At 42.1% G+C, this 26991-nt stretch overlaps 2 protein-coding genes across 6 annotated transcripts in view; both read left to right on the top strand.

Moving 5' to 3' along the window:
- The window catches only part of LOC125022216 (myosin phosphatase Rho interacting protein), a 36752-nt gene extending 22438 nt beyond the window's left edge, over positions 1-14314 (top strand). For 2 of the 4 annotated variants that reach the window (XM_047608660.1, XM_047608659.1), the window contains exons 11-24: positions 222-290; positions 388-477; positions 592-701; positions 999-1545; positions 1655-1792; positions 3510-3569; positions 8360-8507; positions 8644-8761; positions 9609-9768; positions 10928-11041; positions 11180-11266; positions 11402-11564; positions 11653-11738; positions 13319-14314. In XM_047608660.1, coding sequence (XP_047464616.1) covers positions 222-290; positions 388-477; positions 592-701; positions 999-1545; positions 1655-1792; positions 3510-3569; positions 8360-8507; positions 8644-8761; positions 9609-9768; positions 10928-11041; positions 11180-11266; positions 11402-11564; positions 11653-11738; positions 13319-13390 — 1962 coding nt within the window. In that variant the 3' untranslated portion in view covers positions 13391-14314. Of the gene's footprint in view, positions 1-221; positions 291-387; positions 478-591; positions 702-998; positions 1546-1654; positions 1793-3509; positions 3570-8359; positions 8508-8643; positions 8762-9608; positions 9769-10927; positions 11042-11179; positions 11267-11401; positions 11565-11652; positions 11739-12110; positions 12186-13318 lie in introns of all 4 variants that reach the window. The other 2 variants (XM_047608661.1, XM_047608662.1) reach the window with 2 other exon arrangements.
- A 2675-nt stretch (positions 14315-16989) lies between these two features.
- On the top strand, positions 16990-26487 carry si:dkey-94l16.4 (retinoic acid-induced protein 1). 2 transcript variants are annotated; one of them, XM_047609974.1, is made up of 6 exons: positions 16990-17313; positions 18379-21056; positions 21658-21751; positions 22131-22183; positions 22317-22380; positions 24013-26487. In XM_047609974.1, exons 2-5 carry the CDS (start codon positions 18384-18386, stop codon positions 22362-22364), a joined length of 2868 nt encoding a protein of 955 aa, XP_047465930.1. In that variant the 5' UTR covers positions 16990-17313; positions 18379-18383; the 3' UTR covers positions 22365-22380; positions 24013-26487. The 2 variants fall into 2 exon arrangements, with proteins under 2 accessions (XP_047465930.1, XP_047465931.1); XM_047609975.1 differs by having other exon boundaries at positions 16995-17313; positions 22134-22183.
- The last annotated feature ends 504 nt before the right edge of the window (positions 26488-26991 follow it).

Raw genomic sequence — 26991 nt, 5'->3', positions numbered from 1 at the left:
TTGTGACTGTCTGTTGCTACTCTAGCCTTTCCAAAGCTTTGATGCTCCATCTTCAATGGACTGAAAAGTCCAGTATGCGGCATGGAAAGTTTTAAAAGGCATCATTAAATGATATGCATTGAGTCTTCTATGCTCCATCTGCTGCCATGTGGAGCAGGTTTTGTGACTACAGTTCACCAAGATGTTGTTACACACAACTCTGTTTTCATCCTTCATCATAGTGGAAGAAATACTGGTTTGTGTTGACCGATCACAGCCTCAGATACTACAAGGATTCAATTGCAGAGGAGGTGAGCTCAGTCATTTCGTTTTATTTCCACTAATATCCTGGTTTTTCATTATGAGCTCCTCATTGTGATGTTGCCCTGTGCTTCATCCTTACCTCAGGCCTCTGACCTGGATGGTGAGATCGACCTGTCCACCTGTTATAATGTAACTGAATACCAGGCACAACGCAACTACGGTTTTCAGATTCATGTAAGAGGCTTTCCCTATTTTACTCTGAATGCTTATAGAGAATAGAATAATGGAATGTCTATATTTTTTGTTTATATTTTTTCTATATTTTTGTATATGTATGTGCTGATTTAGACCCAGGAAGGAGCACACACTCTGTCAGCTATGACAGCAGGAATACGCAGGAACTGGATCCAAGCAGTCATGAAGAATGTCCGACCCTCCACGGCCCCTGATGTGGCCAGGTCAGAATACTATTACACAGAATATACAACTACAGATTCAATTATTGTATGTCTCTAAAGGATTTAAATTGGTTTAAACAGAATTTACTGTATATATGTTGTACTATGTGAGTTGTGAAGTTCTCAGGAGATGTAGGCAGACTTGTTTATGGGTACGGTGAATCAATGCATATCTTAGGGATTGGGACCATTTGCATTGGGACATTACTTGACAACCAAAGTGACAGTTTTTCAGCTGCAACTCATCTGCATTAAGGAACACAAGTAAGCTTAAACTTCCTTTCTTCTTTGTTTCAGCTCGACTGAGGATCATGGCTCGTTCACTCCTTTGGAGGGTCTGATCAGACCAGACGTCACTCAGGACTCTCCTTCCTCCGAGGCCTCGTCTGTGGAGAGGGAATCCGCCCCGGGCGTCGTGAAGAGCAGAGCGCGCGAACGCAGACGAGAAGGCCGCTCTAAGACTTTTGACTGGGCAGAGTTCAGACCCATTGCCCAGGCTTTAGCTCAACAAAGGGCACAAGAGGCTGAAAACCTCCAGGCAGAGATGGGAGAGCGTAGTAAAAGAAGAGAGGACAGACGGAAGAGGTATGAGTCTGTTACGAGCCCAGACAACACATCTGTTAAAGAAGGAGGGAGGACTGACTATGAGAGCGGCGACGGAGTCGAAACCAACGATCCATTGGGTCCTATTTCTGCGGAGAGGGTGGAGGAAGTGATTGAAGAACACTGGCGACAGGTGGAGAAGACACCCATACGGGATGAGAGGAGGGTGCCTCTGCCTACCACAGTGCAGTCCAGAGAGAGCACAGAGCTGGAGAAGCTGCTGGACAATTACAAGCAAGGGGTATGATTACCTGACTTTATTTACCTTCTTTACATAGATGCATTTTTACTTTTATTTTTGGCTACGTCTCCTGATTGATTGATTAAGATTGTGCCTGCTGCTACTACAGATGGAGGACCTGAAGGCGCAGTTGGAGAGCTGTCACCAACAGCTTCTTGACTCAAACAAGCACAAGCAGGGACTGGAGCTCCAGTTGAGAACAGCTCTGGAGAGAGAGCAGGACATCCGGACTGGTTACATCTCTCCGGTGAGTTCTCACTCTTGCGTTACAGTGGATCTTATTATGCTGTGATACAGAGTCCTTTTGTAAAAGTACATCCTCAGCTGAGCGGTATTTTCGACTTCATTTTGTAACATTCTTTGCATGTTATATTTAAAAAAAACAACATCATACTGACAATGAAACAACAAAACGGCTAGAGATATGTTCCTTTGCATGAGTTCATTGCATGTGAAAAACTATGATATTCTACGTCGGCTTCTGCTAGTTAATCTCCTCCCTCTGTGTTGTAATTCTGTAGTATATCTGAACTCATGCTAGCTGTTATCTCAGTGTGCTGTTCTTTATGAAGCAAAGCTGTTTGGTTGCTGCTGATGTTACTTGCAGGGGGATTTTTTTGCCGCAACTTCAAAATGGAAAAAAGACAATTTATCTGCAGTTAAATATTGAAAGAAATTTAGTTTATGTAGGGAGAAAACTGCATCCAAGTGTAATGTTAATGTCACCCACTCATGAGATCAATACAAAAACAAAAAAAGGACGTTAAGGAGTTTAGCCAGAAATTGGGACAATAGAAACCTGACATTTTCCATAGAAAATGCACTAAAAAATATGAAATACTTGTATCTGTTGGTTAATTAACCTCCCCTTCCATTTGGATGTCATTGTGTGAAGAACACACCTTTTCACTTACATACAGTTCAGAATATAAAAACAAGTATCATGAAAAAGTGCAAATGGAATGGAAGAGAAGAACATAATTTCATTTCTTTAATTCATTGAACATTGCCATTTCCAGTCACTTCTGTTTTTGATTAGTTAAATTATTCATCATTTTAGCCTCCATGCGGAGATTTAGTGATAGCCTTCTTCAGTTAAAGTCAGTATTCCCTATAGTCACTGGAAAATAGTTTACCTTGTTGAAATGTATACGTTGACATGGAGTAGTAATAACCTCTTTGGCTTGTATTCTAATTATTTGCATGGATGTCAGATTCTAATCTTCTATTAACTGCTTTACAGACCATCCATTTGTTATATCTTTTAACAAACATTGTTTTTAGCCATGAAATTACCCAAGTCTATGATGTTGGATGTTGATTTCTGTGTTTGTGTGTCAATATGTGAATGGATTTGCTGAAAGAGTACTTTTAATAGACCATGCCATTTGTTTTTACAGTAGAAGTACTGGTGCAAGTATTTCTTTATAACATATGTTGTGTTATGGTATTTGTGTTTCTTTTTTGTTCTTCAGATAGATTTTTTTCAGTGATTTTGGAGAATGTTTGAAAATATCGTGAAGATTTAGACTTATGTTGTGTAATGCCATTGAGTATATCCTCACAGAAAACAATTGCAATGAGGTTGGACCAGAAACTTCAGAAATGTGTGTTTGTAGAATCTGGTATGCCTTCCATCCATAAACCATCCAACTCAAACTAATATTGCATTACATACTACATGAAGTAACTTTTAACCAGCTAATGTGCATGCCCTGTTGTGATTAACTAACCCCTGCCGTTTAATCGCTTTCCTTTGCTTTCGATTTACACATTTAAATTTTAATTGTTTTGAATCAATGTTAGACTGCATAATTTGGGATTATCATATGGTAATGTTAATTGTAATGTCACTATATAATTTGATTTGTGGGAAATGATTGGTAGTTAAGGCTGAGAATTATTAGCAAGCTTTGTGTCTCCCCTGCTGTGTGTTAACCAACTGTCTGGTCCCCTTTTCCAAGCTGGAGCACCCTTTGGGTCTGGAGGCTGATGTGACGCCCCAGACGAAGAGGCCTGAGCTGGTTAGTTCTCAAGCACAGAGTTTAACAAAGAAGTACCAGGAGACCAAAGAGCTCCTGAAGCTGCAAGAGCTGAAAAAGCGCAATATGCAGGCACAGCTTGGTCTCACGCTTTCTCACCTCCCCATCAAGGAACCTTACTTTTCTGAACCCCAAAAAACAGCCATCTTGGAAGGTCCTCCCCCTGAGCCTATCCAGAAAACCATTAACTTCTTAGTCCTGGACAGTAGGGAAGCGATTCAAGAACTAGAAGACTTGATAACTGGCAAACCTCTGACTCTAAAGGAGCTAGGAAATGTGTTGAAATTCCATAGTTGTAATCAAGAGACAACAGAGAAACATCAACTTCAGAAGCTCTTGGAGGCTTGGAAGTACCAGCAGGAAGTAGAAAATGAAACGATAAAAAAGAGTTTGGCAAGAGCTGGCGAGAGCATCCGCGAATACGAGGCCCGTCTACTAACCATGGAGGATATGGTGGGGAAAGTTCAGAAGCAAAGTTTTGACAGCCTAAAAGGTCCTTACAGTCATGGGTCCAAAATTGAAAACCACTCAGAGACAAGTGGTGTGACCATTGGCATACTCTCCCAGAGGGTCGAACTTCTAACAAGCGAAAACGGAGCATTGAAACAACGATGTCAGGAGATAGTGAACCAGCTGACTGAGGCGGACAGAGAAATAGACAGACTGAAAGCGGAACTCATCAGCCAACAGGGTGGCAAGCAGCATCATCTTGTCATTGAAGAGCTGAAGAGACTGAAAGCTGAACTGGCTGAAAACCAAGCCAGTGCCATAGACAGGGAATATTACGAGAGGGAACTGAAAAAGTTGAGTAGAAGCATGTTACATTGGAGGAGCTTGAGCTTCACTGAAGCTCACTGGTTACAATGTAAGAGTAGGAGCTTGGCAGCACCCTTAAAGACACTGAAAAGAAGCTACAGTTGAAAGATGCCACACTAAAAGGTCTGGGTTTTCAGGCAGATTATGAGGACGAGGTTTTGCACCCGGAGAAAGAGCAAGTAAAAGAGCTACTCGATGCCTCACAAGCCAGGTTAGTTGAAACTGAGGCAAGCCTTCAGTCTTCAGAGCAGCGTTGTATGGAACTAGAAGCTAGGAACATTGAACTAGTCACGTTAAATCAAGAGTATGAGAGAGTCAGTAGCGAGAAGCTAGCAGAAGCAGAAAACGAAATAAGGAGGCTACGAGAGCAGTTAGAAATGAAAACTGGTGGAGATAAAGAGAATGTCGGTGAATGTGTTGAGGCAGGTGAGAAGCAGGTTGATGATCAAGGACTTTTAAAGGAAGTAGTAGAAGAGCTTGAGATGAGGTCTGAGGCCATAGATCAGATTCTAGATGCGTTAGCAAAGGTAGAGGTTAACGTGGGAAGAATGCTTGGTGATTTAAAAAGCACTTTATTTGGTTCTTTGACAGAAGAGCCACTTTGCATGAGTGGAAAAGATGTGAGAATGGTTTTAGAGGGAGAGTTCTTGAGCCAGCTGTTGGGCATCGTTGAAGCGAAACCAGAGGAAAACAGGAACAACTGTGAAAGAAGGATAGCGGAACAGATGATGGCACAGAAGAGTTTGATGCGATTGATAAAGGGGATTTGTTCAAAGGCAGAGGCTGAGAGTGGTGTAGTGACAGAGTTTGCGTCAGTGTACAGCTGGCTTGATGATGAAACAAATGCTCTGATTCTTAAACGGTTAAGAGAAACCCTGGAGGCAAAGTCACAGCGGTTGAAGCAGATTGGCCCCAGTTTGAAGCTGGATCAAAATGACGAACTTCTGTCTTTGGCTCTGGCAAGCTTTGGTCTTGATCGAGAACAGAAACGGTCTTCAGACTATCTGCTTGAAGCACTCAAAGAAGCATACACATCTTATGTGATCATAAGGCTCCAAGTCCAGCAAGAGAAAGAGCTAAGGCAGATTCAGGCAGGCGTACAGACAGGTAGCTTGGATTGTGCAAATTGTCCGAAACTGAGAGAAGTGGCCAGGGATCTCCAGTCTAAACTAACAGATCTTCAGGCCTCTTTGAAATCTGCCACAGGGCTACAAACAATGATCCATACAGAAGAAGAGCCCATAGATTCAGCAGATAAAACCACTGATCTCCAGGACATCATAACCAGACACAAGAAGGAGCTACAAGATGTCAAAGATGGCTATGAGCAGGAAGCTGAAAAGCTGAGGCAAGAAATAGCAAATATCAGCGAAACACTTAGTCTCCGTTCAGAAGAACACACAAAAGAGATTGACTCGCTCTCGACCTGCATGGAGAACTTGAAGAATAAGCATGAGATGGAAAGGAAGAACCTCCTAGAGAGGTTTGACCGGGAAATGGAAGAGCTGAGAAGCATGATGAATCCTGCAAACCCAGACAGGAACGGGACTGAGGAGGATGCACCGTCGCATCAGGTGTCCCCCCAAACTTCAACCCTGAAGGAGCGCATACAAGAGCTGGTGACCCAAGTCTCAGTCATGACGGAAGAGATGAGACGGCGAGGAGAGCAGGGCGACATAACCACTCTGCGGCTGAAATACGAGAAAGACCTGGAAAACCTGAAGGTGGAAGCGCTCCTTGTCCTTGCCATCCTCCATCTGTGATGCCTTGTTTTCCTTTGTGGCATTCCCAGATCCCTCTTCCTTTCCCCAACCTCTGTTCCCCTTGCTAAACTCTTTCGCCCTTCTCTGTTCTGTGTTGCATGAAAACTAACCTCCTGTAGGTAATGTGATTATTGACGCTGCTGTAGCTGTGTATCGAGGAACCCATTTTTACTCACCACATCCCTTGTAGAACTTGTAGTTGGAGATACTTCACACCAGCCATCAAAACATCCAAGAGAAGCCATTGGCTTCCTAGAGGCAAATTAGCCTTATTCTTCTGTGAAATGAGTTCCTCTGTTAGTAGTTCAGTGTGCTTACTAATCTAAATGCAAAGAACTGACCAACTACTTGTGACACGTTTGAAGCTAGTATTCTAATTCATTTGTATACATCTCTTGGCTTTATCCTTTGGCTGTTTCTACTAATAGATTAATTTTGTTCCCTTTTCTGACTTATTTGAATTGGCCAAGATTGCTTGTCAACAAAGTAATCGTGGCCTTTGGTCCACTTACTAGGTTTTGTTCTAGAGCTGTAGCTGCAGTAGACGCCGTTTAAAATTATTTTTACAAACTTATATTTATATATTATGATGAGAAATGTTTGTTTTCTCACTTAACCCTTACGGTATTTGGCCAAGTGTCATTAAGGTTTTAATTGAACAAAAGACGCAACACAGAAAATGGACTGACTGACCGACAGACTGCGGAACACATTGATTCTTACTAAATATGTAGATGTAAGTCAGGCACTTCAGATGTGTGCAAGTGCTGAATATTTTAGAAAAACGTTACACAAGTAGGTGACTCATCAAGGACTGTTTTCAGTATAAAATTAATACACTTCATGCTTTGCCGGGCAATTGCAGCAGCACGATAGTGTGTGTGTTTCTGGTAATGTTGGAACAAGTTGTGCAAAACTAGTGATTGTGTTTAGACAAGAATGTATTTGATGGCAGGAGAAAGAAGATGATCTGACTCTGGATACACAAACCATACTTTGGTAAAAATTGGTTTTCAGCTTTTGTGGGACTCATGTTCACATGTCATTAGACGCTTCATAGGTCACAAGGTTGGACAGGAATAGGATATATTCAGAGGTTGGATGACATCTAAGATGTATTCTTAATCATCCAAACTGTACAAATGACAGAGACATTTCCTGTGTCGCTATGCTCAAACTAGGTAATCAAAACAACAAATCATAATAGTACGAGGTTTGGTTTGCTTTTGTAAGCTGCTCAGTTAGTCAGTTTTATCTTGAATCTTGGGTTTGACCTAGGATATATTTACACATGGCCTGACATGCTTCTAAATAAAACTGCTGCTTGGTTTGATGCCAGAGCAGGAAGTTTACATATGCTCCTTAGTGGCGGCGGCAGGGGGTGGGGTGACTCTTCAACCTGTCGCAGTCGGTTCCTAGGTCCGAGCTCTCACAGGGTTTATCCCTGAGAAAACACACTGGACCTCCATTTCCCCTACGTAGCTGGAGTTTGGCCTCACAGAGAATGGGAACACAGGCCAAGGCACAGTAGTCAAAAGGGTATCCAGATCAGTGATAATGAATAGAGGGTGGATATAAGGCTAGGTTTTGGGTTGTGGTAAAACCATACAGTTCCTACTTTTGTTAACAGAAGTGAAATTACTCCTGTAATCCACTCCATCTAGAGGGGGTAGTTTGCTGAACTGACATCAACAGCTACTCACGCTAAAGAAACATGTTCCTACGGTGTCTCAGACGCCCAGTTGTTTGTGTTTGTGTTATTCCTTCATCTTACCCCGGCATTCCATTAAAGATTTTGCCACTAGGCAGATTAGGATTTTCTACATTAGCTCCAGACTGCAAGCATATTTTAATAAGGATTTTCAAAGCAAGTTTGGATGTTGTGCTGTGGACAGGAAATGGCAGCTATTCTCTCTTACGCCCTCCTCTCATTGTCTGTGCATTTCTTCAGTGTATTGTGTATCCTGTCACTCCTCTTAACCCCTTTTGTACTCACACAGGCTCAACACGCTCGTGGCTGACAGGCTCTAGCTTGCAAGTTATTTGCTGGAAATGAATGGATGTTATATACTTATGTTATCTGAAGGCCTGGGGGGTTTCTCTTGCTCAGCTTGTATGATCAGGAGAACCTTTTGGCCCGTGTCCAGATGAACTGTGAGCTCACAGCTGCACCATGCTTTTTCTTGGTCCTAGGCCACCTGCGAGAGGGGCTTTGCCGCCATGGAGGAGTCCCATCAGAAGGTGATCGACGAGCTGCAGAGGAAACACCAGAGAGAGCTGGAGAACCTGCAGGAGGAGAAGGAGAGGCTGCTGGCAGAAGAGACTGCAGCCACCATTGCTGGTAAACACCAAGCACAAACCGAAAATCTCATTTTCACAAGAATGTGTGAAGCACCAGCCATATTTCAGATCAGCTCAAGGTGATACGGTTTACAAGACAAGCGTTCTTAATAAAACTTCTGGCCGTTTTATCTCAGCAATCGAAGCAATGAAAAACGCCCATCGGACGGAGCTGGAGAAAGAGCTGGACAAGGCTCGCAAGGCCAACAACAACGTAGAGAACGCAGACATGGAGGAGATCCGCAGACAGCATGAGTGAGTTTTCTTTGCCGCTGCAGAGCCAGGGTAACATTGATCAAGGACTTGGCGTTCTAAATTCCTTCTTGAAATACCTAGCGTCTGTCTGCCAGGACCAAATCAGGAGTAGAGCAACTGTGCAGACAATAAGCGTCTGCCTCTGGGATTTCAACTGAGTTAGTGTGAAAAGTGATGGTTAATTGGTTTACTAAATACATATTTCACCCAACTCAATATATCAAAATGTGAGTACAATGTATTTTCAATAGTGAAAACTGTTATTGACCAGACACCATTAAATCCCAGTCGGTTATGTGTCCTTGGAAAAGTTGTAATCACATTTTTTAATCTCAAAAAACATTGTCGGCTCTGATCTAAAAAGCCAGTATGTGTCTAACACATTGATAGGACTGGTCTGACTGCTGTACTAAGGAGGTGTCAAGGCCGTGTGTGTAGAAGTGCTGTGTGGTCGATGATCACTTGGATGTCTCCAGCACACTGATACTTGAACTGGTGACAAGTGTGGATGTGCAGGTGTTAACAATAAATCAGACTGTGTTTCTTTAAGGTGAAAGTTTTCTTTAGCGCCTGTTCTCTCCGGTCTCTGAACCTGTTAAAATTGCAGTGTTAATACACTGGTGGTGAGTGCGTATTGGCTCACTGTGAATAGGAGAGGACAAAGGAGCACTGGAGCGCAGCATGTCAGCCTTAACCAGCGGTAAAGTAGCTACATGATGCACAGATTAATCAGGACATTAAAGGTTGACCATTAAGCCAACACAGAACCAACGGTATTTTACTGCTGGAACCACAGCAGTGGGCTTTGTTTTTTTTTCTCTCAGTGAGACATTGCGTTGTGTTTCAGGGAGGAGCTGTGTTCCTTCCAGCGGGAGATCGAGGTGTTGTCTGAGCAGTATTCCCAGAAGTGCCTGGAAAACGCCCACCTGGCTCAGGCGCTGGAGGCCGAGAGGCAGGCCCTCAGGCAGTGTCAGAGAGAGAACCAGGAGCTCAACGCTCACAACCAGGTACACATGCAAACACTGACGCACACAACTCACCTGTGTCCAAATATTTACTCAGTAGTGATGCACAGGTCAAGACTCTTGGAATTCCCACTATATATGTATATATATAATATATATATATATATATAATATATTAATATATATATATATAATATATAATATAATAAATAAATGTCCCTCCACCGACCTGTTGCAGGACACCTTATGTTACATTCACGTTACAAGAGTCAAAAGCTTCAACTCTGTGAGCGTGTCCATCTACATTATCACCCAGCCACTACTGAAGTGTTGCTCCAGCATTTGTTGACATTGTTGGTGATGTCATTAGTCTAAAATTTAACTGATTAAACAAATGCATGAGTGGTTATTGCTTCATGGTGTAAGTACAAAGACAGAAAAAAGCCATCTTAATGTTGATGTGTTACAAACTGTGTAGTTAATCAGCTTGTGGCTCCTCATCATGTCAGTAGCTTGTGAACGTAGCATTAAATGTGACATTTCTAATTCTGCAGCTGCTTTCATCCAGTCGTCTTCTCTAGCTGCAACAGATATCTTTTTTTCACATAACCTATTAGAATAATTGGAAAGAGCACCTTAAAAATGTTTGCAGTGGAGTGAGCTCATCCAGGCGGGGTTTTCTCATGTTTTTCAAACTACAGACTGATTTTAATTTATCTAGACTTGTCTAAGCCTAGTGCGGTCAGTGCAGTTTATTTCCACTCCACACCCAGGTTACACCAAACATCTGTTATAAGAGCTGTAGTCACGTCGCTCTTATGATGTTGTTATTTGATTGGCTTTGTCAGGATTTTTAGCAGCACGTGCTACTGAATGATTATAGATTCTGGACATCAAAGGAATATCAGGCCAAAGAACAGCGGTGCTTCTCTCCTGCTTAGTCATAAATACTCACTGACAGTAACGGTTACGAGTGTTTGCTTATGAGACGGAGAAAGGAGAAGAGCCAGTGGATTGGTGGATTATTCGATGCAGTGTTTTATTTACTTAAACAGGAGACGCTCTTGTCACTTTTTTAACATTCTGTTAACCTTATCTAAAGCAGCGAGTGCAGTGGGTCACAGTTATGACTGTTGTGTTGCAGGAAAACACACCTACTGTTCTCCTAAACTGTCTAAACATATATATTATTTTTTTTAAGGAGCTCAACAACCGTCTGGCTGCAGAAATCACTAAGATGCGCTCCATGACATCTGAGGACGGACTGGGAGAGACACACATCACAATACAAGGAAAAGAGCTCTATGAGTTAGAAGTAAGGTTCAAGCACAACGATTAAGTATTGTATAAAATGTGTTTCCTCTAAATATAGCTTTAAATAGCGACTAGTTGTCCTCAGGAAGTGTTACTGCCCTGAAAGTAACTTCCTTTTCATCTTTCCGTGGATTTGCAGGTGATGCTGAGGGTGAAGGAGTCTGAGGTCCAGTATCTGAAGCAGGAAATCAACTCCCTCAAAGACGAACTCCAAGCTGCCCAAAGAGTAAATACTTATTTCTTTATTTTCCTGTTAGGATTGCATGCCTCCTGGAGGGCATTTCAGCCAGGGACATCCACGATATTAAAACTCGAAGACATGCACGTAAATGCTTATCAAACAATTCGCTTCTTCTTTCAGGACAAGAAATATGCAACAGATAAGTACAAAGACATCTACACAGAGCTGAGTATAGTCAAGGCCAAAGCAGAGCGGGATCTGGGCCGGCTCAGAGACCAGCTACAGCTGGCCCACGAGGCGCTGGGGGAGCCGTCACTGGAGGAGGTGGAGAGAGGAGGATACGGTACAATAACATACTCTACAATATATACTGTATATGCTGCACTTGAGTGCTAGACTCTGGTTTGACTTTTAACTATTCCTGTTGACAGATATCATGAAGTCCAAAAGCAACCCCGACATCCTCAAGATGGCAGCGGCTGCAGCCAAACGCTCAGAGCGCACCATGAGGTCAAAGGTGGGTCTCATGTGACCAGTTAACAGTGAAATCAGTTGTCCATTCCACTGTGGCTTCCATTCAGGATTTCTCATTGACCCCTGTCACACATCATGTCATTGCTGAAGCAGCAGAGTCAGGGGCGACAGAGCCGTCCTGCTTTCTCAGTAGCTTTCCCCCACCACACAAAGCCTGAGAAGCACTTTCCAATGACTTGCTGCCATCTACAGGACGCCAGCACAGTTGCATGCTGTACTGCATGCCCGCCGACTGCATTTAACTGATCCATGTTGTGACTCCATCAGAGCTGCAGTCTTGGGATTGTGTTGCAAATGAAACCCCGCAGTAGTCTAACGCACACTTGCTGGTGTGTTTTCCCCCTTCTGTCCTCAGTCTGTGAATCGTGACATGCCCTGGGACAGTTAGGGCTGCCGAGGACGTGTAGGCCTCCTTCCCCCTCTCCTTTAGGTAAACCAAACCAGACGCACCCACGGGTGGTTTATCCTCTTAAGCTACTGAAAAAAAAATACTGAGTCACAAGTGCACATTATTATGAGCAAATCCACTGTCCCACTTCACAGACACATGGTGGTAAAGAACAGATGATGTCATATGTAACTTGTGGCGGTGTGTTTGACATATGACTACATTGTTTTACTGATTTCTAATCTGTGGGTCCTTTCACTTCACAGCCCCCAAACTATCTTCTAGAATCAAAATTTTTTTTAAATCACAGTGAATTTATTTAGCCCATCTTTAACTATGTTAATTTAACCTTTAATACCTTTTTATATACTGTTTTTTTGTTTTTTTCCCCAGTATTCTAATAATAATGACTTATATGTGTTTAACATGGGTGGTGAATTGTTGCAGTTTGTTAACTTAAAAGTTTCCATGAAAGCACATTTGATATTTAATGGTTAAAATTTGGTTTATGGTTATAAAAAATAGATAAATATTAATTTGGTTTTATATGAAATGTCTCACTTTTACACCAGTTTCTGATCCAACATTAACAAAAAAAATATATATATATTTGTCAGAATTCTTAAAGGCTTTTTACATTTTTCAATCCCCTGGAAAACAAAAAGTCACGTTGATGACTCATCTTGCACTTCCTTATGTCTAATTTATTTATTTACGTCTGGACATAAATGAATTGCGTGTCCAATGAAATGATCGCTCAAATGTTTACGTCCCTCTCCTTTTAGCTTAAAGAAAGTTAGCTAGCCAGGTAGACTGGTATAATGAAGGATAGAAAGTTATTGAGGAAATTAGCAATTGTTGTATGGAACAAATCAGGAATAGATAAATGAATATACAATAATGTAAAAATGTGAAAACTAAGAGCTTTAAATAAACAAGTAAAACAAATAAGGTTAAAGGAAAAGTGTAAAGTTATTTAACTACCACTCATGTTTATTGCTTTAATCAGTTTTGTTGGTTTCTGTGGCTTCATAAGACACATTGAGGAGAATTTACAATCAAATGTGGTGTGGTGTATCGAGATTTAAACACTGGGTGACACTAAATCTGTCTAGACAAAGTTCTGTTCATCATAGTCATTATTAACATGTGTTTTTTTTTCTCCATCCCTCCAGAGTCTGAAGGAAGGACTGACAGCGGAGCAGAGACTCCACCTGTTTGAAAATAAAGACACGAAGGAGTTCTGACAGTGACATGTCATGTCTGCCTACCTTGCTGCATGTTTAGAAGTCCACTATATTTTAGCTCTGTAATGACTTATTTAGTAACACTACACACTGGTCACCAACACAGATCATATATTATTAAAAAAAACATGGTATGAAGTTTGAATTTCATGTCTAGAGTTTGCATTCCATGCACTTCAGTTAACTGTGACATTTTTTGTATTATTGACTTTTCTTTGTTCTTTTTTTGCGATGTCTTACTGTAAATAGTGTTTTTAAATGAGCATCTGTCATGCATACACTAAAACTATGACTGTGTAAGCTACTGTTTTAACTCTAGACTGTTGCTAGCCAAAGGCATAAATGTGACGTCCAACGGCTAAACACAACTACATATTAATGAGTAATACTTGCATAACAAAACTACAGGAATGAGTCTAGCGTTCTGGCTGCACGTTAACGCTCCACCACTCCGTTATTATTCCAGCACAGATGTAAGTGTTGCTCAGTGAACAAGCTATGGAACAAAAGTGCTCGTCTGCATCAGAAAACCCAAGTACCTACCCACGTTGCTTTTATCGCCTGACTTCAAAAATAACATCAAAGATGTTCCCTACAGTCTTTAGAAAAAAATCTGAGCTACCCATGGAAAAGCAACAGCTGGATTCATATGGATGGGATTCACTGACTATAATTTAAATATATATATATGAAAATTTATATAGTTTTTTTTTCTCTCACTGCAATCATTGGTCCAGCTGTGTAAGAGTTGTTGGAGTTGGTTTATGTTTGTAGTCTTGTTCAGTGGCAGTCCCTTTGTATTTATTTAAATGGTTGGGATTTTCTTTCACATTCCCATTCCTCTGTACTCTATTATTGTAAATATAAAGCAAATATACACCAACTGACTACAGGTTTATTAGCAATAAATATTTTTGCACCCTTTTCAGCGTGTTTTCAACTGATCTGCTCGCCTGCATGCATTTCACCCGTGTGAGTGTAAAAAAAAAGTATCTAATCTGTCTAGCTTTTCACATATATAACAATGCTAAACAGATTTACTGAAGTAAACCTGAAGAAGCCACTCAGATGAATGGTAAAAGGTGTTCAAGAAACTTCAAACTGTTCCACCTGCCTTTGATTTAACTATACTTTTTGGTCTTAACAGATATCTTGGTAAGTTTGGTAATTTGTGATGAATGCATATTTTATTTATGTATTTATTTTTTAAGTACATTTATTCCCCCTGCTTTCTTAGATTGGCAAATCACTCTGTGCCCCTGCAGATTTATATTCCACCCACTTGGAAGTGACCTGACCCCCCAGGTTGGGTCCCTCTGGTTCAGTATACAGTTGTATCGGGAAGTACTCAAACTCTGTTGAACATCAGACACATCGTCCTCTTACACTGTTCCTACAGGGAAGCATGGTGGTGGCAGCATTGTACTATAGAGGTTCTTCACAGCAGTAGGGACCTGATGACTGATCAGAACAGGGACGAGGATGAACCCAGTCAAAGACAGAGACGTCCTTCATCTGTGACCTTTTAACAGAATAATGCAAGGGAACATCCAAGATGACTTTGGAGTGGCAGTTTACAGATGCTTCCCATCTAGTCTGACAACCTGTCAAGAAGAATTGGCAGCTCAAATCCAGGTGTGAAAAGCTTTTAGAGTCTTACCCAGGAAGAATTGACACTGTAATGGCCGCCAGATGAGCTTCTAGAGATAATTAAATGACCAGTGTGTATGATTGAATGGCACCTAGCAGCAGGATTTGGCTTACTTTCCAAGTCTGTAAGAGAACCTGCAGTGTCTGACACTTAAACGAGAGCCAGTGTTTGGTTTGTCCACTGTAGAAACATGACGGCACACCAGGATCAGAGCCGTCTACAGAGTCTGGCCAACTAGGGAATGGATCGTCTGAGCTTTCCCGCTATGCTGATTGGTTCTAAGCTGGTCACATGTGTCATGGACGCCATGTTGGATACATCCAACCAATATTCATCCATAAACAAATGGCAATAACAAAGAATAAAATTGGATTAAAAGTTAAAATATGCCACAATTCTTAGCCTATGGCTGCAGCTTAGGATCAGGAAAACACGGGGGAAACTCAACCGTTTCTCCAGTGAACAAAACCGGAAGAAGGTTAAAAGGAAGAAGTGGATGTCAGCTGATTTCTCCGTGTTATGTGAGGTAAATGTCAACGACTCTCTTTAGCGTTTAAGAAGTTAAGCAAGCCTTGTGCTAGCCTTACGCTAGCTAGTTATGTAGACTAAAGACTTAGAAAAATAGCAGCTACCCTCATACATACTGTGAAGCCCATGTGTGCATGTAATTTATGTACATGTAGACAGACAAATTTAATTAATACGAAACTTTGCCTCGGTTATGACTAAGTTACAATGGCTAGCGTGCTAAGTTAATGTTATAATGATAATACAAATGACTAGTTTAATTTTCCAAAAATTCTGAGTATTTATATTTTTTTGAGTAATTTCAAACTTTTAATGGTGATGGATGAACACAAAGACTGAGGAGAAGTAAACAGCTCCTTGACTGAAGAGGCTATTGGACTACAAAGCATTTTACAGGCTCATTTAAGATATTTAAAGTAAGGAGGATAGGATATTTAAATAAGGGCCTTTTACATATTGACAGGCGCTGGCAGTAACATTTTTAGGCCCGTTAATGAGGAAAAAAAGCGATTTATTTCAACATAGCACATCCGCATCATATGGTTATACTGTAGAATCTTGCCTCTGATGTATCTAACATGGCGCCCATGATTTGAGTTGACCAGAATCTCTCTAATATACGGCTCTGGTCAGGATAAGGGCCTCCTCCTTATGTAAACGTAAAGAGTCCATCCTTGCATCACACTGACACAGCGAGTCCACGTTACAGGTGATCATACACTCTTAAAAACTATGTCTAACCACAGTTAATAGATCCCCTAGATACGAGTCACTGCTCCTTTAGTGGCTAGATGCTGCTGGAAATAAACGATTCCAATTTTTAATTATTCACACACAAAAAAAGAGGAGCATGTTTTCACTTCGTAATTATAAACTACCGAGTCTACAGTACTCAGAGAAAAAATACATAGTTTGATCATTTAGCTTATCTAAAATTGAATTTACAACAATGTTGTTGTAAACTGTACAGTTTATTTGTTCCTCCCATGAGCCATGAGCGAAGCCTGATAACAGTAATAATAAACCACTCTACATGGGTACTGAATGCTCAGTAAGAGAAAACAATGTTTTACTTTTTCATGTTTTTTAATTTTGTGATTTTAGACAAACAACGGTCTCCAAACAAGCAACAGTTGACAGAGACCTGACCTCAGCATTAATCACTCATTAATCACCATCAACTGGTACAGAGAGCCTGTGAAAGAAGAAGGAAATCACTGACAATAATGTAGACTGATGCAGGTCATGCCTCTCTACTCCACAGCTGAATGACAACTGTCCCACTGACACGAGCTGTAGTTGTCAAGTAACACGAAATTACACCACACACACAGCTGAACGCAGTGATTATTAATTATGCAACTCAGAGGGATACTAAATTCACCATCATTCACGACTCTCTGCTCGGCTAAAGTCTAACTTTAAAACTTTCGGGAGCGTTGTATTATTTCATTAAAAAATAAAATTAAATTAAATTAAAAAAAAAAAAAAAAACTACCAAAGTGCATTATTAATTATTTTATTGTGAAAGGCTGTCCGGAACCAGGAGGTTATGTTCAACCTGACGCTGCTGTTATCAGAATAGTGTGTTCCTGGAAAGTGTGTGGATCTTATTTAATTTAGGGCTTTTCTCTTTGTGTAGTTTCAGTGGGATTCGTTGGAAGGGACGTGCTGTTCAAAGAGATGCAGGGTGGGACGGATTCTTAACAGGACCTTTAAAAACGCCACGATTCCTCCCGACCGGGTAAGTTTTGACCGGTGGCACAGCGCATTACCGCCGCTCTGTCTTTGTTTCATCCAGCCGGGCCTTGCCCCCGATGCGCACGGTTCTCATAAATCGAGAGAACGTGTGGCCAAACTCCATGAAAAGTACGCTGTAATTTAATAACGCCTTGCCTCTCGTTTACTTTTGGCATCTAGCAGAAAGCAGAGTGCGTTTCCTAGGATTGTTAAGACAACTCTTAAATTCGGAATAAATATAGTCAAAACATCAAGAACACTATTTGAAAAAAAGGAATACATTTAAATTTGTTTTAGCCGTTGTCCTTGTAACAAAGTTACCAACACCCGTGGTAGGTAGCATCAAACAGTGTGTATCACTAAGCCTTACTTTCATTTTTATCAAAATAAGTAGATTTTGCGGCATGTGAACTTCGCCGAATTGAAGAGTGATTGCTGTAGGTCTGCAGAAGTTGTTAGGTCGTTTCTTGTAGTGTTTGTCTTTTCGTCTTGAACAAAAGCTCTTTAAACGGCCAAATGTGTAATGCAGTACGACGTAAGGGAAGGGACATACCGGGGGCTAAGCCGGGCCTAGCCAGCTCGCTAACGTTAGCTGTGGCTAAGCTAAACTATCGTTAGCAAACCTGACCTGTCAGCGTAGGTGGTTTCAAAAAAGTCGGTAAGCCGTTTGAAAAACGTTATCCATGGAACCTATCAACTTAACACACTTAACAGTTAATAATGTTGACATTAACTGGAAATAAGCCAAATCGTAATTTGTCAGTTAACCCTTGCTGTTTTCCCTAACGTCAGAGAAGCACACGTCAGTTTCCTTGCTAATGTCAACGGGTTGTCTTTAGCTTTTAGGGCTCTGAATGCTTCATTGACTTTTTAAAATATCATAAAAACCGATTGATTTAGGCAGCGACTAAATGCGGTATAGCTTCAAGAAATGAAATCCATGACCCAGAGTTTCTGAAAATCTTTTGTGTTTGAGCTATTCTGTAGTGGTTAAAGTCAATATGTCATTTCAGACATGGATCTATTCATAACTTAAACCTGCTCCTTTCTCTGTCTCAACCCCCTGCAGTTGTTATGGAGCAGCCACCTGGGAGCATAGATGATCTACAGCCTCAAGACCTGTCTGCCTCTGGCATCCCCACTGTGATTGACCTAACCAGGAAAGGAGACGAATGTGTCCTCAACTCTACGCCTGTCAATGCCCTGCGGGTGGCCAAGAGCCCTGGCTGTTTCCCGAACTCTGGGACCAGCCAACCTGGATTACACGTCTCCGAGACTGGCTCAACGGACGTGGCGCTCCCATCAGGGGATCAGATTCAACCAGACAATGCCTTCTCCCACACTACGGTCACCCTCTCCTACGTGAGCAGGTCTCACGTCTTCTCCACTCATGACTCTCTATCTCAGCATTCAGCCCCGCACGGTGTACCGCCTATCAGCAGCTTTAACCTCCACCCTTCTTGCGATGCAGATAAAGGGCTCGGGGCGACAGGCTACAAACTGAAACAGCCTTATTTGGAGCAGGCTGAGGGGCCCGTGGACCTCGCCACGCAGACAGAACAGTTACAGTTTCAGGCTCAAGTGGGACCGGAGAACGACGTTCGAGGATGTGTAACACAGAAACCCCATGAGTGTAATGGGGCTATTTCTTGGGAGGAGGATGTAGAGAAGCCTCTACAAGGTGAAGAGGAGCGGAGCCACACTATGGACAACAGGGGTTTGGAAAATGGTCAAGGTGAGAACTGCTCTTTAGCGTGTGCTGAATCTTCACCAGAGACTGTCACCCATGTCACTGGAGGGGATAAAGAGGGCTCTGAAGTGCTCTTCCTCATGTCTAAGAAACAGGACTCAGCAGTCATTAGATCAGACGGCGCAGGCTGTAGAGATCTGCGTTCTCTGAGCAGGGAGTATATAAGTCCCCTGGAGGACCCCGTCTCCCCCTCCGCTACCTCACTCGAGGATGTAGAGGATGTGTACCTGCTGCCTCAGGCTTCCTGCTCACCCAGCGCCGACAACTCTTCTCTAGAGACGGCCGAGGAGGTTGCATGTGACGGCTTGAATACGGAAGGAGCTATTCAGCCAAGCCCTGGCGTCAGCGATGGCACCTCAAAGTCAGATTTGAGCGACGGCAATAAACAGCCAGCCCATAGACGGAAGGCTGTGTTGGAGCCTCTGCTTGACCTGACAGAGGATGTTTGTGTGTCAGGTGTTGTGGAAAACAAACCCAAGACTGTTGTTCCTCACATGAATGGGAATGCAAAGGTGCTAGAAAGAACTTTAGAGGAGAAAAAACTGCCTATGCGTTTGGGTAGAGGTACGCGGTTGGAGGCCATAGTCATGAACATAAATTCCAGCAGGTATAAAGTGTCAGGATGCATACGCTCCAATAAGAATGCAAAGGGTTCTCAGTCAGCAGCTAGTGATTCTGCCTTAGCCAGTCTTAAGAGTAATGACGCTGTGTCGGTAGGTAAAAGGAAAGGCAGAGAGAAGACATCGTTCTCTGTGAAAACACAGAAAGTAGTAACTCCAGTTAAAAGGGGAAAAACCATTAACGTTAATACTGACAGTTGTAAAGACTCTACCTCTGATTGTGAAATCAACAATTCGAAGAAATCAAATAGCAGCACACCTCCAAAAAGTCCTCAGTTTACCATGCACAAAAGGTCAAAGAGAAAAGCAGTGGATACGTCTCACCATGTGCACCCACCACAGCTTAGCCCTGTAAAGTCAAATGGGAAACGCTCCTCACAGTCGAGGCCTCAGGTTCCTGTGCACAAGAACTCGAAGAAAGAGCCAGAACTGCCTTCTCAGCCTGACCCCTCAGTGGAAAGTTGTACGGAAACATTTACCCCAGCACCATCTCCATCAAAATCTCCAAAGAAAAGCCAGGGCACAGCCAAAAGCAAATCTCCCGCTAGCAAAACATCTCCAGCTGCCAAGACAAAGGCGGCTCGCTCTACCAAACGAAGGAGAAAGAAACACAGACAGGCCCAGTCTTCCTCCATGTTCGCTCCCAAAGAGCCAGAGATCAAGTTGAGGTATGTCAACTTCAAGGAGGAGAAAAGGGACTCAAAGTTGGACAGTTTCTCTCCGTTTATCCGCGTGGAGCGTCACCAGTCGTCACCGTTGCTGTGCACTGTGATCAACTATCCTGAGGACGTGGGGACGCAACACAAGAAGGGCCAGCAGCAGCAGGCTCACAGCAGTGGCTTTCTTTCCGCAGTCATACCCAGCACTTCCTGTCTGCAGCTGGGCCGGGTTTCCACCCACAGCCAGCACCAGCGCTCCCTCGTCTGCTGCCTGTGTGGGGAGGCTGCCAATGCCATGGACTTGGGGGACCTTCATGGCCCCTACTATCCTGAGGGGTATCGGATCACCACCAAAACACCAACCAGCACGTCGGGCCTCAAGGAGGACGAGGATGATTACAGCGACACTGACTCGTCGTCCTGCAGCGTGAGGGGAAGGGGGAGGAAGTGTGCCGTTACACCCAGGCCCTGGGCCGTCCGGCCGGGTGCTCAGCTGAAGCAGGTGACGGGCGACAATACCAGCAGCCCTGCGGCTAAGAGGGCTCGGTCAGACGCTGGGTGTGCAGATGCGGAGGACTGGTACAGCCCCCCTGTGCTGCCTCTGGAGCCCTGCGAGTACTGGCTCCATGAAGACTGCAGCATCTGGTCTGCAGGCGTGTTCCTTGTGAAGGGCAAAGTCTACGGGCTGGAGGAGGCCGTCAAGGTGGCCCAAGAGACGGTAAAGCTGAACCCTAAGCCTGTAATGTGAATAACTTGTTACTGAACACCACACACAGATGATTCCATGGAGCTTGCTTCATTTAGATATATTTCAGTTGTGTAACAATTTCAGTTAAAACTAGAACAAATGTCATCAGTGGATCCAGGGATTTGAGTTTTCATCTTGCACGGTGATCTCACGTCTTACATGTGGATTTTATACAGCTCCTCTCGTCATCATGCTTAAAGTATGGCCTGATCTCATTGCACAGTCTTGCGAGATTTGTTGTGCAAATCTAGTTTGGCAAGGCCGCAGCAACATTTCAAACGAGACAATGCAGGAAGTGTCAAGTTTTTGTAATTCATGTACAAGTACATTCACATTCTCATTTGTTTTGCAGGATATAGTGAAATAACTGGCTAACCCGCCACTTAACCATATTTCCTTGCCATGACATTAATATGAAAAGGCATCTAAATTGTCAATCAGTCTTTGTTTTTTCAATAATTGATAAAGAAAAATTGCATTGTTTTGAGGGCTAAGGTTGTTGGGTTGTTTTCATTCAGCATTTTTTTTTATGCGTGTTTTTATGAAATGACCTCTTCTGCTGTATTTTCAGATTTGTTCAGCGTGCCACAATCCAGGTGCTACACTGGGCTGCTTCTTCAAAGGCTGCCCCAACAAGTACCACTACAAGTGTGCTCTGGAGTCAGGTAGGTGCCGTTCAAGGAAACGGAGGAGAAATCCTCACCAATCCTGTCTGTGCAGCTTTTGAGATTTGTTTTTGATATATCTGGGATTAGGAAACTGTCTAGATGCTTCCACTTTCTTCATCTGCTGCTTTTATATGTAATATGAAGATGACTACTTTTTGCTATATGCCAACAGTTTTTATTCTGGTGCACACATCAGATTTGGACCCGTTAAAATCTAAAGACGTATGTTCATGTGCTCTGCTCTGGAAACGTCTCCATTGTGAAAAGCCGTCGGCTCTTATCGCTTCCACTGAGCCTGAACTCTAACATGTGGGCGGTGGAACCTTTCAGATGAATCAGTGTGGCATCTTCACCTCCTGTTCTGTTTTCGTTCTAGCAGACTGCATTCTCATTGAAGAAAATTTCTCCATGAAGTGTAAGAAGCACAAGGTGAGCAGCGGTGAATGCGCTTTGAAATGACCCTCGCTTGTCAGTGTTGTTTCTAAAATAGATACTGCGCGTTTCTGCTGTTACAGGAGAGTTGAACGCTTTTGGTTTCTGATTTCTTGAGTTTCTTTTTCAGAACAAGACATTCAAAGCCCCTCCAGGGAACCGATCAGAGGACAGGTGACAGTGAACCTCATGAGGTTAGTAAATACCTATTGCACTGTGTCGTTTCATTCCATTAAGATCTTGTGACACTCAACCTGTGAGAAACTGATCGTAGTATGATGGTCACTGGAGTCTGGGAACTCTACATAACATCTCTGCACTTTGCCTTAAGCTGTGCTCAGGCTAAAATCACAGGAGAAATCAGATTATTACCAGATTATGTGGTAATGTGGTGGTTTACAGATCCACTCTTGAACCTCCCTTAATCATCACAGAATCATCAATCATCTGTGAAGGACATCTGAGCTCAAATCAGAGCTAGATCCAACAAATACTGTACATACTATGTTACAAAGATGTACAGTATGTAAATAATATCTTTATTTTAACAATTACTGTCTCTGCAGTGACACTGAACACCAATCACTACTGTGAAGATAAATAAAAGCATAGAATAACATAAATGCGTGAATGTGTGCACCCTTGTAAGGTTGAACCTTTTTCCACATAAAGGGATGGATGGAGAAAAAAGACGGTACATAACCAAAGGAACAGTACCCACAGTGAAACATGGTGGTCACAGCATTATGTTTTGGGGCTACTTTTTCTCAGCTAAATCAAGATCTGAATCCTTTAGAGAATACGTGGGGGCAGTGCTTTGTATCTGGAACATGTGCTGTAAAGCAGAGTGGGGAGATGTGGATATAAGCTGTAAACTCATTGTCTGACAGATGTGCTACTTCCAGTTCAGACTGTGTGAACAAATCTAAGTAATGGAATGAACTGGATTTATCACCTTGCCTTAGTTTGGTCTGTTGAACTGCCCCACAGGGTCAGTTGTGTATAGCAGGTTGTCCACAATCCAAACGGTTCCCTGGAACCTGGATCACATGTCAAAGTGTCCTTGAACCAAACACAGAACCCCCTGTTGCACCCGGTGTTTGTTTTGACTCGTGTGTGAATGTGAAGTGTGGGTCAATGTGGTGTTGAGCTGTTTGGGTCCTGATTATTGGGTATAACCAGTATATAGAGTTGAAAACATTTATTGCAAATATTTTTCTTCATGAAACAGTTACGTGATTAATTGAGAAAGTAACCAGCAGATTAAATATTAATGAACACAGCTTTCTTGCAGCACTGATTTAGAATATCTAGGCTGCCGCTAGCTTGGAAGCTAGACCCACTGCCCACACTCATTTTATTTGGTCTTGGAAAATTGCAGAGAAGGATGCGGAGATCTGTTGGGCCAGTCAAATTGTTTTGGTGGGTTTTATGCAACAACACAGAAAAGTAATAGTGGTGTAGTCATGTCATTTAAGTGCTGTGGAATTGGATTTGTGTATGACAAAGTGTCTCTGATTGGTCTGATTTACTTTCTTTGAGACGGTTGATTCGGGCCCCGTAATGAAATGCAAGGTTTGTAATAACTAGGTAGCCACTACTTAATAGTCAACTCTCTGAGACCATGTGTGTGTTTTTATTTGACTTAAAGCACGTTGACCTCCTGGTTCAGGCTGCGAGTATTGAACTGTGCCCACATTGTGTTTGCTCGTACTCTCCTTAAATCATTTGTTAGAAAAAAAGATATTTGTCAAGCTCGCATCTCAGGCCTCCGTGAACAATCTAGACCTGTGCTCAGATGATCATTTTAAAATGTTTCCTTCCAGAAAATTCACCTGCAGCATCCTGCAGAGGTTCTCCTCCCCCCTCTGCTGGTAACCATGGCGAACGTGGACCAGGGTTCTTCTGACTGACAGCTAGCACCCACAAACCTTAACTTCCCCCTCTGCTCTTCAACTGCACTGTTAAGCCCCGACACTGTGACTGGAGGAGCCCAGTCCCTGAAGCCTCTCTCAGTCCGGTCTGACGGTACTCATCAGCACACACCAACTGTGGACTGAGGGGAAAACTACTCTGAAAGTAACATGCTGAATTTGTCATTTGTGTAGTTATTTATATAGGATTTTTTTCCTCCGTGGATTCAAATGGAATAACAATCAAAGATATTTAATTTTTTTAAAGATTTTCTAAGTATTTGATTATATTTGGTTTATTTATTATTGGACTTGGCTTTTCTGTGGCTTCTTTAGCAGCTGTCAAAGAGGTTTGATTGATTGTGTGTGTTTTTTTAAGTTATTTGGAAAAGCATTTCGACATTAAAATATCAAGCCAGCCGAGGAGATGCTGGTTTTATTACAGGATGGGACAGAAGGACAAGGCGTCAAGATGTTACCCTCACAGATTAAGGTACCACGACAGGGTTACATGTTAACATCGCATGGACGTTAACGTTTGTGTTTCCTTTGCAAAATTCAAATTCATCTGAACAATGCACTAGACCCAGTTGATGATATAGAGGGAGCCGAACAGTGTGTGTTTGAATGTATTATCATAAGAAGCACTTTGGACCTCTGCTCAGGCTGCAGTATTACCTTCCTCAGCTGACTGTCTCAACCCTCCTTCCCTTCAGGCTCCCTCCTGAGGCTCTTTGACGCCTACAGGTCAACCTTTGAACTTTAAAAGAGCCCCATCCAACTGGCAGAATGACACCACGTGTTTCTTTTTATTTGGCTTAAAGCACTTTGACCTCCCAGTCCAGACTCGGAGTACTGCAATGTGCCCAAGTTGCATTTGTCCGTACTGACCGTAAACCCATCGGTAGAATAGAACTGTGGTATAATTTGTTGGAAAACCCTGTGAAGGGACATTAGATTCTTCCTGTTTTTTAACTTGGCAGCACAATATTCACTTTGACAAAATCCCTTTAGGATTGTACTAGACCACCCAGCCGAAGAATTGTTGTCTTGCTTTCAGCAGCGTCATGGATGATATAAGAACGTTTGCAGGTATAACACTCATTTCTGTGCCGACACATCTTTGGTTTACATGATTTTTACGTTCAGTAGGAATGGCCATGCTAGTATTGATTCCTCAGTACTGCTGTTCCATGGCTTGTCTTGGGCCTAAATGATGCATTTGCATCAGAACCTTTCTGAAATCGCCTTATCTGACATACAAAAGGTAAACATGTTTTTTTTTTTCCTATCTTCATAAACTTGAGGTGCAATGACAAATCAGTGGATGTACTGCACATGGCGTGTGTTTGGGCATCCTGATGACTGAAGGCAGCTTGCAGGCACTTTTCTGCTGCAGACTTAGTCGTTGTGAAGACCAGAGAGGCATGATGGGCCGATTCCTTCTGAACCCTCTGACCATGCAGGTCCACACTGACTCTCTGGGAATTGTTTAAATCACATACAGAGATCACTTCCTGGTGCACTGGTGCCTGTTGAATCGGGTCAGGGCGTTTGGTCTTTCAGCCTACCAGTTTTATGTTAGAGAACAGTGGAAAAGTGGTTGTTCATGTCCCCGTGTACTTCCACATAGCACCATTAGAGGCAGCGTTGTGCTGTCTGAAACCAGCGAGGTCTGTTCAGCCATGACTCCACATCAGTGGACAACAACACAGAGGCAGCTGGAGACTTGGGCACAACACACACCTAGAGCTCCTTACTATGACAACACCGTGTTTGTTCCATCTGTGCCATCTACATGTTTTTGTGTTTTGTTTTTTTTTTTTTTGTATTGTATTTTCAATTCAGTTGCAGTGAAATTATTATTTTGTGTGTAAAGATTTTCAGCAGACCTGTACTTTTCACTCCAGTTTTTTTTTACAAGCAGTCACACCAAATACAGATTTTGGAATATGTATTATTATTAGAGAGCTTAAAATGTTTTTTTTAAAAAAAAACAAACAAACAACAAATCTTTTGTCCGTGTGTTGATCTCAGGGCTAAATCTCAGATATTTAATCATTTTATTTTGTCATTTTTATTTATCCCTTGTCAACCCCACAATAACTGGAATAATGATACATGTAGCAGGATGTGATGATCTCTGCTGATGCAAAGCCTTTCTTTTTTTTTTTTTTTTTTTCTTCTGTCCTGGTACACACTACACATTCCAATGCCTCCCCCATGTGTCCGTCAGTGCTGTGGTGTTTTTAGGTTTAACGTGGGACTGCCAACTCATCGTCCCAGTTTTGTCATCGTCTTATTTTCTGGTAACTTTTTGTATCGTCTTATTCACCTCTTGGAGCATCAGAGGTCATGTTATTGTCAAAATTAAATATTTTGTTCAGCTTTGTTGTTTTTTGTAAGAAGTCTGTAATTGTTTCATTTGAAGGGGACATGTAGACTTTTAATATATATACATATATAAATATATTATATATATTATATATAATATTATATATTATTTATATATTAATATATATATAGTGCACTCACCAAACCCTAGTGAAAGTGGAGTCATTCTGAGTCTTAGCTGGATGTTTGTTTCAGAGGATGTAGTTTGTGGTGCTGTTAAACTGGATTGAATTAAACCCTAAAGTGTTTCTGGTAATTCCACTAACCTGCTGTTAATAGAAACATCAACGCACAACAATTCAATAGTCCTACAAACTATAGCCTCCACAAACAAAACCCAGTTTAATCAACAAATGAGATTGTACTTGTTTACACTAGTGTACCTAATAAAGTGGCCACTGAATATACAGTATACAGCCAAAGTGACCTATATAATATTATATAAAAAAAACTCAGAAATACGTAAAGTTACTAAAATTATAGCCTTAAAATGATGAA

Source organism: Mugil cephalus, chromosome 16 (assembly GCF_022458985.1).
Source record: "Mugil cephalus isolate CIBA_MC_2020 chromosome 16, CIBA_Mcephalus_1.1, whole genome shotgun sequence".
In the NCBI taxonomy this organism is placed as follows: domain Eukaryota; kingdom Metazoa; phylum Chordata; class Actinopteri; order Mugiliformes; family Mugilidae; genus Mugil; species Mugil cephalus.
This window is presented reverse-complemented; position numbering and strand designations above follow the sequence as displayed.